The sequence below is a fragment of the Bufo gargarizans genome, chromosome 9 (genome assembly GCF_014858855.1).
Source record: "Bufo gargarizans isolate SCDJY-AF-19 chromosome 9, ASM1485885v1, whole genome shotgun sequence".
Taxonomy (NCBI): Eukaryota; Metazoa; Chordata; class Amphibia; order Anura; family Bufonidae; genus Bufo; species Bufo gargarizans.
In genome coordinates, this window is record NC_058088.1 from 186,156,639 (window position 1) to 186,168,173 (window position 11,535).

Genomic DNA, 11,535 nt, shown 5'->3' on the forward strand with positions numbered 1-11,535 from the left:
GGAAATTAAAATTTGAGGTAAATATATTTTCATTTTCCTGGATGTCCTACAGCAGCAGAGGCTCAAAAGTTGTGCTGCGTATGGACTACAGGAAATGAAAATTTCAGGTAAATAAATTTTTGTGTTTCCTGGATACTCTACAGCAGCACAGTCACAAAAGTTAGCGGATGATGAGGAGGTAAAGAGATTGCAAGGTTCCAGCTAAAGGCAGAAACCCAAGATTTGTATAGTATAAAACATACGAGTGTACTGTAGTTGTACTATATTATGCATAGTTGTTAAAAGTGCTACATCAATATTGTCACTATTCAGGAAAGATGCATATTACTGAATAAAAGACCTAAATATTGATTTCAGAGGTACCTTTAACTCTCCGATTGAATAATTTCAATCCATAGTCAATACCAGGCATGATAATTTATAAGTTGTGTGACCATCCTACCCGATTATCCGAGATTTGTCATGGTTTGTGCAGAGCAAGCGTTCGTATCTATCCTTTAACATTATTACGTTTTTATATCGAAAAATTGTTGTCGAGACGGATTGTATTATATTCTTCTGTCTGAGAGGTACTGTGTTGTACACGCTGGTATTTGTGTTGGTGCCATCTAGTGGCAAATTTTGGGTACTGCATATCACTGTGTATTATTGAACTTTACACTGATTAAGCTATGATTGTATTTAAGTTATTGTATAATAAATAATTTATATTTTTGCATAGACACTTGTACCATGATTTACTGATTGCACAACATAATTAAATTAACAAAGATCTATTTTTGAGGTGTTTTATATGTCCACCTCGAGGATCAATACCCTTTGAAATTTTTCCTTTGATCCTTTCTTTTATATAAAGCCATTTGCTTTATATCCCCGACAACTAGCAGTCACGACACATCGCTGAGGCCAGTGAATGGTTGCAGTGGTGCACATGGTCACAGACGGAATGTCAGACTTTAAGCCCACAGGAAGCAGCGGTGACGAGACACTCGCTCGGCCGCTCCATCCTCAATGCGCCTGCGCCGATGACGTCACATCTACACCCGGCGCAGGCGCACTGAGGAAGGAGCGGCCGAGCGAGCGTCCTCCTCTCAGTGCGCCTGCGCCGACTGAAGACCGGTACGGTGCAGGCGCCAGATTTTGAACGCAGACAGGGCTAGCCAGAGGACGAGTGCGTTCGCTGGCCCTGTCAATCAACATGAGGAGGGGGCGTCTTTATGAAAGGAGGATGCAGCTGCTACCAGCAAGTAACCGCCCTACTTGCTGGTAGAGAGGTCATTTGCATATTATAAGAGTCAGTTTTTTTAAGAAACTGCTGAACGAAAATGAGTAAGAGCATTTTATATTGATATATCGCAGTAGAAGGAATTTAAGTAGCCCAAAAAAAAATATTACTTTAGTGGGGTGACAGAAGCCCTTTAATGGTGTTATTAGAAAGTACAACTTATGCCGCAAAAAATAAGCCCTCATACAGCTATGTGACTGGAAATATAAAAAAGTTATGACTCTCGGAAAATAGGGGGAAAAAATTTGAAAACGAAAAAAAAACCTCAGGTATCTTATAGGGTTAAGAGTGTAAAATTTGCGTTTCTTCTGAAATAACAATAAGAAAGAGCACAGAAGACAGACAGTCATCATTCCCGCGTCTTTTATTGACTACAGTAGGCTGTAACGAGATCGTATCAGCGTATACAGACACATTGATAGAAGTACATGTATAATGCCATCTAATATTCCAGATGTAGGTCTTCATCTGTAACTTTGCAATTTGGATCCTGGGTGGTCCTGTATTTGAACTGTTTATGTAATAGTTGTCCATTATTGGTTCGCATCCTATGAGTTTGCGACTTTTTACAAAATTGTCGCATCTCCCGGACTTTACGCTGCCCTTGCCATTTTCCCAGGTGAGCTAGATTCTTTAGTTTATACGTATTCCTGGCCTTAAGGAGGTTTTCTGTGATTATAATTCATGACCTACGCTCGAGATCGGCGGGGGTCCGACTCCTGAGCCCCCTGCCAATCAGCTGTTGGAAGAGACCGCAGCTCTCCGGTGAGTGCCGCAGCCCCCTCCTCTCTACCTACTAAGCACAGCGTCGTCCATTAGATAGTGGCCGTGCTTGGTGTTGACGCTCAGCTCCGTTCACTTGAACGGGGCCGAGTTGCAACTAGGCCACGTGACCGATGAACGTGATGTCACATGGCCTAGGAAAAGGCCACAGCACTCACCGAGCACCGCAGCTTCCTCATACAGCTTCATCAGCAGGGGTCCCGGGAGTCAGACCCCCCACCAATCTCATACCGATGACCTATCCTGAGGATAGCTCATCAATATGACAATCCCAGATAAACCCCTTTAATTAATTTTATCTTAGGCTACTTCCACAGCTGCGTTTTTCCTTTCCGGTATTGAGATCCGGCAGACGGAGAACAACGCTTCAGTTTTGTCCCCATTCATTGTCAATGGGGACAGAACTTCACGGAATGCTCCAGAATGGATTCCGTATGGTTCCTTTCCCATACTGGAGAGAGAGAACCACTGCAAGCATGGGATACGGCATGACACGCAATGCAAGTTAATGGTGTCAATGGATCCGTTTTCTCGGACACAACAGAAAACGGATCCGGCACCCATTGACTTACAATGTTTGTAATGCCGGCCATTTTAAAAGATAATACAACCGGATCCGTTCATAACGGATGCAGACGGTTGTATTATCAATAACGGAAGCGTTTTTTGCTGATCTCTTCCGGATCAGACAAAAACGCTAGTGGGAAAGTAGCCTTAGGGGTCCACAACCTGTCTAATGTTAGAGTCAAAGGAAAGGATACCTACCGGTGCCTCCGATGCTGCCCATAGGATGGCGCTAATCTATCTGGGTTAGTGATGTTTTTATCTATTATTCATCCTATCTGCTCCCTGTAATTCATTCTACTCAAGAGAGGATGAGGACTGGAGTTGTTTGGGGCAGGGATGGGCTGTTGTAATACTACAACTCCCAGTATGCCCAGTCTGCCTACAGCAGGGCATGATGGGATTTGTAGTCTTACAACAGCTGGAGAGCCGCAGTTTGCCCAGCACTGGTTTAGGGGCATTAAACAACAACAGGTATCACATATGATATAAAGGATGTAACCCCCGAGTAAAGTAACAAATTCACATCGAAATCCAATCTACTGGGATTAGGAACTATCCCATAATGCATCCTGCCATCAAAGAGCCCAACATTAGGATGTGGGGAAAAAAAACTAAAAAGTCAAAAACTATTTACATCATTACAGTAAGAAATATGGAGGAATGGGAGGGGGGCTCCAAGTCCTGATGGAGCGACTCATACGTCAGACATTGCAATAGGTCCTTGTCCCACATATGGTCCTCTATCTATCTTCCATCTGGTCACGGTCTTCACGGCAGTTCAGACTTAGGTCTGAGAGGTTAATCAGAGTGCTGGGCGTGTCCTGGGAGGTGGCGGGGCTGGCGTTCTGCTCCCTACTTGCCACCATAGCATGTCGGATGCAGCTGACCCACTGCTGTTTGTTAAAGGAATCGTTGGCTTGTAAGGTGTGAGCTTGTCCCCTGGAGCGATCTCGGAAACTCACGCGGAAAAAGTTTTTGGCTGAAAATAAAAATGAGACCCTATAATTAAAAACAACACGCTAAAGCACCGATACCCCAAAATATACATGTTCTCTCCAGGCATAGAAGGACAGAGTGACGAATGATTGCATCCAGTTCATGCGTCATTGACCTGAACAGGCACATGGTTTACCTCGCTCGTTGGCCGTAGTGAAAGCCCCTCGTATGGAGCCTCCCACCCGCACCTCTCCATCACAGAGATCCTCCAGGACAAGTTCGGGCAGCGGGATGGGCTGACGGTAAACTTGGAACTCGAGCTGATCGTTGTGCGTCACCAGGCGTGTGAGGACAAGGGTGGTCTCAAACAAGAAGACATGGAGCCTCTAAGGGAGGAATATGAAGGGGGGTCATACATAGGTGATCTGTCTGGGGTGCAAAAACTTTAGCCTCTACAAGAAGCAGCGTTTTGGTTTCCACCTCCAAAGCGGAATGGAGACTGATCGGAGGCAAACGGATGCGTTCTGAGCGGATCCTTTTCTATTCAGAATGCATTAGGGCAAAACTGATCCGTTTTGGACGCTGGTGAGAGCCCTGAACGGATCTTGCAAACGGAAAGCCAAAACGCCAGTGTGAAAGTAGCCTAAAGCTGGCTTTACACATTAGACAGCTCTCTCTCCAGACACATGCATCTTCGGCTCAGCAGAGCATGCATGTGTCCTGAACAGGGAGAGGGGTGAAAGCCACTGGCAGAGGCCTACACCGAGAAGAAAAAGGATCGGGCAGCTGAAATCCAACTGACTAATCCCTATCGACCCTACCGGACATTGAGGGAGAGTCGGGAGTCTCCATACACATTAGATGGTTGGTCAGTAGCCTTATTGCGAGTCAGGAGGTCCCATACACAACAGGCCCTGCCGAAATCAAATGTGTATGGCGAGCTTCAGTCCAGAGCTTGCAGTCCGATGTGACCATGTGTTGGATCTAAAAGTGCCCATACACCTTCAATAGCAGTTGGCTGGCATCTACGTAAGACAGCGCCAAAATCAGCACTTTCAGCCAACGATAATCTAATGCACCTGTGAGGTTGATGATGGATCACTCACTTGGCTTTTATTGTTCTTCAGCTCTCCATGACAAAGTAGGAGCCGTGAGCGAGACACGTCCTCTTCACCCTGGTTTTCGTACAGATAACACAGTCTCTTCCTGTAATATTCGCATTCAGCCTCCCCGGCTTTGCAGTTTATCATACTAATAATTGCCTGGACGACGGACACCTGGACAAAGAGTAGATGGATGGGTAACAATGTCCATCACCTAAATAATCTATTAGCTATGGCCCCCCAGAAGATCGGACTCACCGCCTGGCTCAGGGCGGCATGGTCGGGGTGCTCCGGCACGGTGTGCTTCTGCAGTTCTTTCAGCAGTAGAGGATACTTCACCAGTCGGCTCCGCGGCAAGTCAAGGAAGCTCCACACATCTAGTTTACGACTGAAAGCGGATTCTTGACACAGCTGGAGGAAGTTGTGCACGGCTGGATTACGTCTCTTGTGGTCCAGCAGAGCTTTGGCAGCTACTTGGTTACAGCAATATGCTTTGTAGATGTGAAGATGAGGAAGCTGTAGAGCAAAGAACCACATCTGTATGCCGCATGGAGCCTCATGCTGGTGCAAGCTTAGCAATCAAGCCTGCTGTTGGAAATATATATGTGAAGAATGCAAAGTATACTCACCCAATCCAACATGGTGGGCCCCACCTGCTCTACGGTACCATCCTCATGTCGTAACTTTACCAGGCGATCAAAGAGGTCTAAAAGGAATTATTGAATAAGCAGTCAGTGACGATGATTGACAAGGTTCTGCTACCAGAGACTGCGGTTTAAGGGTGCTTTCGTCTGGGTAGGTCATCAATATCTGATTTTCAATGATGTACAGATCAGGGAACTGTGAGGGGCATGGTAACACCTTCAGTTTGCGCCTTTTGAGGTTGTTTCATGCTGCCATTTCCTCAGTTTGAATTGTAATTACGAAATGGCATTTAAGAAGAAGAATAGTGAAGGTCAAGAGAAGGTCTGAAAGAAAAATATCAGAGACAGCTGCTCGTAGGATTGCTAGAAAAGCAAATCAGAACCCCTGCTTGACTGCAAAAGACCTTCAGGAATATTTTGCAGACTCTAAAGTTGTGGTATATCATTCTACTGTTCAGTGACACCTGCACAAATATGGCCTTCATGAAAGGGTCATCAGAACAAAATCTATCCTGCGTCCTCACCACAAAATTCTGCATCAGAAGTTTGCAAAAGAACATCTAAACAAGCCTGATCCATTTTGGAAACAAGTCCTGTGGACCATTGAGGTTAAAATAAAACTCTTCGGCCACGATAAGAAAATTTATGTTTAGAGAAAAAAGGGCACAGAATTTCATGAAAAGAACACTGCTCCAACCATTAAGCATGTCAATCAGGCTTTGGGATTGAGTTGCAGCAAATGGCACGAGGGACATTTCACGGCTAGAGAGAAGAATGGATTCAATGAAATTTCATCAAAGTCTGGAAGCAAAAATAACATCAACTGTAAAAAAAAAATGAAGTTAAAAAGAAGATGGCTTCTAGAAATGGATAATGATCCTGAACACACCTCAAAATCCACAATAGACAACCTCAAAAGGCGCAAGCTGAAGGTTTTACCATGGCCCTCACAGTCCCCTGATCTGCTGAAGGTTTTACCATGGCCCTCACAGTCCCCTGATCTGCTGAAGGTTTTACCATGGTCCTCACAGTCCCCTGATCTGCTGAAGGTTTTACCATGGCCCTCACAGTCCCCTGATTTGCTGAAGGTTTTACCATGGCCCTCACAGTCCCCTGATTTGCTGAAGGTTTTACCATGGTCCTCACAGTCCCCTGATCTGCTGAAGGTTTCACCATGGCCCTCACAGTCCCCTGATCTGCTGAAGGTTTTTACCATGGCCCTCACAGTCCCCTGATCTGCTGAAGGTTTTTACCATGGCCCCCACAGTCCCCTGATCAGATGAAGGTTTTACCATGGTCCTCACAGTCCCTGATTTGCTGAAGGTTTTACCATGGTCCTCACAGTCCCTTGATCTGCTGAAGGTTTTACCATGGCCCTCACAGTCCCCTGATCTGAACATCATTGAAAATCTGTAAATACAACTCAAAAGAGCAGTGCACACAAGATAGCCCAGGAATCTCACAGAGCTGGAAGACATCTGCAAGGAAGCACAGATGAAAACCACTGAAGCAAGAATTAAAAGATTCTTGACCAGCTACAAAAAAACGTTTATAAGCTGTGATACTTGCCAAAGGGGGTGCTACTAGGTACTAACCATGTAGGGGGCCCAATTTGGCTTCGGGCCCTTCTCCTTTTTTGTTATTTTGAAAATGTAAAATATAAAAATATATATGTTTTCCTTAAAATGCAAAGGGAATGTGTCATCTTTAACCTTATGCCTTTTAGAGATTTTTTTTAATCTTCAACTTGGTTAACTGCTCACAGTAACTTTAACCAGGGGTGCCCAAACTTTTGCATGCCACTGTATATCAGGTAATGTACTGCTTCCAGGGTGTGAGATCATCCCAGACCTGCAGAAGACTGACCTTGGTGCAATGGAGGAAGGGTGTCCAGGATGCCAAAGATCTGGTTTAGTTCATGCTGGGTCATGATGGCCAACTTTAACATTGGTTCATAGTAATTCTAAAAATACAAGAAATAAAAAGTTAACAAACATGAAAGATGAGATAAATCAAAAGGTCTACACATGAATAAGCTTATATACCGGTCATGAGACCAAAACCATAAAGAATCTGGCCCCGTACAGAACATGTTCATGGTTGTTATACCCAGTAGGGTCATTATTGTTATGCCTATGGCCAGCTCTATTAAGATCTTCCATCTCCTGGGTCCATAATGGTTTTAGATCAGTTACTCTTATGCCAGCAGAGCTGTAGATCCAGAGGTTAAGATTTGGCTCTCCGACATCTCCGGATCTAGTCAAGGATGACCGACATCTCCGGATCTAGTCAAGGATGACCGACATCTCCGGATCTAGTCAAGGATGACCGACATCTCCGGATCTAGTCAAGGATGACCGACATCTCCGGATCTAGTCAAGGATGACCGACATCTCCGGATCTAGTCAAGGATGACCGACATCTCCGGATCTAGTCAAGGATGACCGACATCTCCGGATCTAGTCAAGGATGACCGACATCTCCGGATCTAGTCAAGGATGACCGACATCTCCGGATCTAGTCAAGGATGACCGACATCTCCAGATCTAGTCAAGGATGACCGACATCTCCAGATCTAGTCAAGGATGACCGACATCTCCAGATCTAGTCAAGGATGACCGACATCTCCAGATCTAGTCAAGGATGACCGACATCTCCAGATCTAGTCAAGGATGACCGACATCTCCAGATCTATTCAAGGATGACCGACATCTCCAGATCTATTCAAGGATGACCGACATCTCCAGATCTATTCAAGGATGACCGACATCTCCAGATCTATTCAAGGATGACCGACATCTCCAGATCTATTCAAGGATGACCGACATCTCCAGATCTATTCAAGGATGACCGACATCTCCAGATCTATTCAAGGATGACCGACATCTCCGGATCTATTCAAGGATGACCGACATCTCCGGATCTATTCAAGGATGACCGACATCTACAGATCTATTCATGGATGACCGACATCTACAGATCTATTCATGGATGACCGACATCTCTAGATCTATTCATGGATGACGTGCTGTGTGAACGCCTTGGGTTAGATACATTTCTACACTTACGTTACCTTCTTTACCAAGTGCAGATCTTCGACAAGCATGCGCTCCCCCTGCATCAGCTCGAAGATCACCTGCAGGACATATAGAAGGATACTGATGTCATGTAATATATAGACAGCTGCAGTATACAGGGGCCGATATATACCGCAGCGCTCCGTACCTCTTGCCTCTTAATCTCACGCGCACACAGTTCCTCCCCCGCGCTGTCGAATGTTTCGCTCCACAATTTGCTGCTTCTCTTCTTTGCGGAGCCGCTGTCTCGGCTCCGTGTCCGAGGAGAGAAGCTGAAGAGGCGGTTTTCATTCCGGCTGCCTATGGAGCGCTATAAAGATGGGAGAGGTTAGCCGTAGGGTGAAGGTGGGTCAATGCAGAACATAGAAAGCCAACAAGGAAATGCTCGGCCACCACCCAAGGCCTACTCCTCGGAGGGCAACGAGGACGTCAAATCTGTGCTCTCCGTCCTGAGGCATCATGGGAATTAAATGAAGAATAAAGCAGCAGAATCCGCCATTACCTGGATGGACAAGCTGAGCTTCTTCAGTGGGGTGACTTTCACTTGTTGGGGGGTGCTGTTTGCAGACAAAGTCTTGGTGACGGGTTTGACTCTCTTGTTGCTGGGCTCCTGCAGGGAGGATGACGAACAATTCATTGATTCCTATCTGCAAATGCAAACTCTCTCACCCCCGACCCGCAGCAATCACATGTGATTTATAAGATAGGCGTCAATGGGCCCCGTGGGACACCAGGGCCCCGGCCTGACTACCACCTATGCTCTACTGAGTGCCCACTACAGGCCATTATTCCACACAACGCACCGGTGCGGTCAAATACCCTACAGGAAAATAATGAGGATGCGGCACAGGTTCGCTGTAACACTACAATTATACCGCAATGCTGTGCCACATGGCGCCAAAATCTATGAAAATGTTAGCAGTGTACAGCTATGAGGGTAGAAGCTTGTTGTCTCCAACCTGTGGCTCTGAGGGCATGCTGGGAATTGTAGTTTCACGAGAGCCACATTAGGGTAAGGCAGAAGTGACTGATCAGGTCTACCAGGTCTGATAGCGAACTCCCGGATCTGTCCCCTCAGAGTACCGGGTACGATTTGGTCGCCCAGTTCTAATATGCACTCGCTGGGTTCGCGCTGGTTAAAAAGGAGGAGGATGTGGTTTTCAGGTGTCCTAAAATTACCGAAACTAACCCTCATACAGGAAGTCCCAGAGCTCGAGGAGCTCAGCAGAATCTTCTCCACCAATATTCAGATGACAACCCAGAAATCTACAAATCACACTCATCAATGGCTTTGTGGAACGACGATTCCACCTTCATTCACTTATCGGTCTGCATCTCGCCCATCTGCCAGTGAGATCCCTACATTACAGGAGGGAGGCCCAGACCCAAATTCAGTGGCTCACCTTCTCCTCTGCCACCTGTGCCCGAGCGCGATCACCTTGGTTCCTTCTCTTCAACTGCAACGGAATAGAAAAAGGATCACTAATGGGATTTCAGTATCACACAAGACAGGCTTGGATACGCAACCGTTTAGCAGACAGCATCACACACAATAGGCTTGGATACGCAACAGCTTAGCAGACAGTATCACACATGGCCGGCTTAGATACAGAAGCTCAGCAGACAGTATCACACATGATAGGATCAGATACCGCAGCTCAGCAGACAGCATCACACATGACAGGCTTAGATACAGCAGCTCAGCAGACAATATTACACATAAAAGGTTTAAATGCAGTGGATCAGCAGACAGCATCACACATGATAGGCTTAGATACAGCAGCTCAGCAGAAAGTATCACACATTATAGGATTAGATACCGCAGCTCAGCAGACAGTATCACACAAGATATGCTGAGATACAGCGGCTCTGCACATAGAAATCAAAATGATAGATTTAGATACAGGGGCACAGCCAATAGAATTACACACCAAGCTTAGATACTCCAGCTCAGCATAAAGTATCACACATGATATGTTAGAAAGAAGGACTCACCAGACAGTATTACAGATTATAGGCTTAGATACAGGGGCACAGCTGACAGTATTACACACTAAGCTTAGATACACAGCTCAGCAGACAGTATCACACATGATAACCTGAGATACAGCTGCTCAGCAGACTGCATCACACATGATAGGCTTAGATACAGGGGCACAGCTGACAGTATTACACACCAAGCTTAGATACTCCAGCTCAGTAGTCTGCAGTCCCTGCAAGGACTGTCAATACACCAATAACAAAATGGCCTCACCCCTGAGCTCTCGGATAGAGACCCGGCCGTGAAGGAGCGTTCTCTCTGCACAGGGGTCCTGTAAGAGGAAGGAAAAGTGTCACAGACGTATCTAACCCCGCACTGCACCCCCACAGTCACCGGAACCTGCCCCGACGGGACATCACGTTCTCATAGAATCCTACCAGGGCTCCCCTTCATCCAGAGCTTCAGAATTTCCCATCATGTCCATGGTCATCGCACTGGGTCCCATCAAGTCTGGTCGTCATGGTAAACGCTGCTCCATCGTCGGTGATTGTGAAGCTACTTTACTGACATTTCCGTCCCTGACCACATCTTCCTGTCATAGGTGGCCGCCAGAAACATCACTTCCCGTAGCGAAGCTGCCACCCTCGGGTCTGTGGGCTGCTCGGTGACTTCCTGACTGAAGGCGACAGCCTTGTTGCATCACACGGTATTAACACTACATCATCTCTACTACTCCACTATAGTACCAGTACTGTGACCTCTTGCCTGCCGGACTCTTCACGGGAAAACAATGAGCAACTAGTAATGAATTCTGTAGAATCTCCAAGAACGTCTCAGATAGACCAGGTGTTTCTGTTCCTCAATTTTAAGATCTCTGCTTGCAGTCAGTGCTCCATATATGGTCCTAACGACCATATAGCGAGTTTATTGACGCAGGTTTACACTGGATTATTATCAGGAGTCAACGTTCATAACCTACCAGGGTTTGTGCGATCATTCGTTCCCATCGTTGCCGGCAGCGCGTCTTGCTAAAGATTCCTTCACCTGACCAATGAGTGTTCGCTCATTTGTCAGGGGGCCGCAGAGCCTTTTACATGGTATGGGCGCCCCTACAAATGCTGGACCGATGGTCAGCCTGCTCAAGATCTAAGGACCCTGA

General features: G+C 46.3%; 1 protein-coding gene across 1 annotated transcript; it reads right to left on the reverse strand.

The window, feature by feature from the left end:
• Positions 1–1,633: 1,633 nt before the first annotated feature.
• Positions 1,634–11,491, reverse strand: LOC122946863 (rho guanine nucleotide exchange factor 3-like). Its single transcript, XM_044306724.1, has 12 exons — positions 10,814–11,491; positions 10,650–10,707; positions 9,799–9,852; positions 8,898–9,005; positions 8,544–8,705; positions 8,392–8,454; positions 7,185–7,281; positions 5,304–5,380; positions 4,933–5,190; positions 4,678–4,848; positions 3,768–3,957; positions 1,634–3,614 (listed from the first exon to the last, which is right to left on the reverse strand). Exons 1-12 carry the CDS (start codon positions 10,879–10,881, stop codon positions 3,376–3,378), a joined length of 1,545 nt encoding a protein of 514 aa, XP_044162659.1. The 5' UTR covers positions 10,882–11,491; the 3' UTR covers positions 1,634–3,375.
• Between the last annotated feature and the right edge of the window lie 44 nt (positions 11,492–11,535).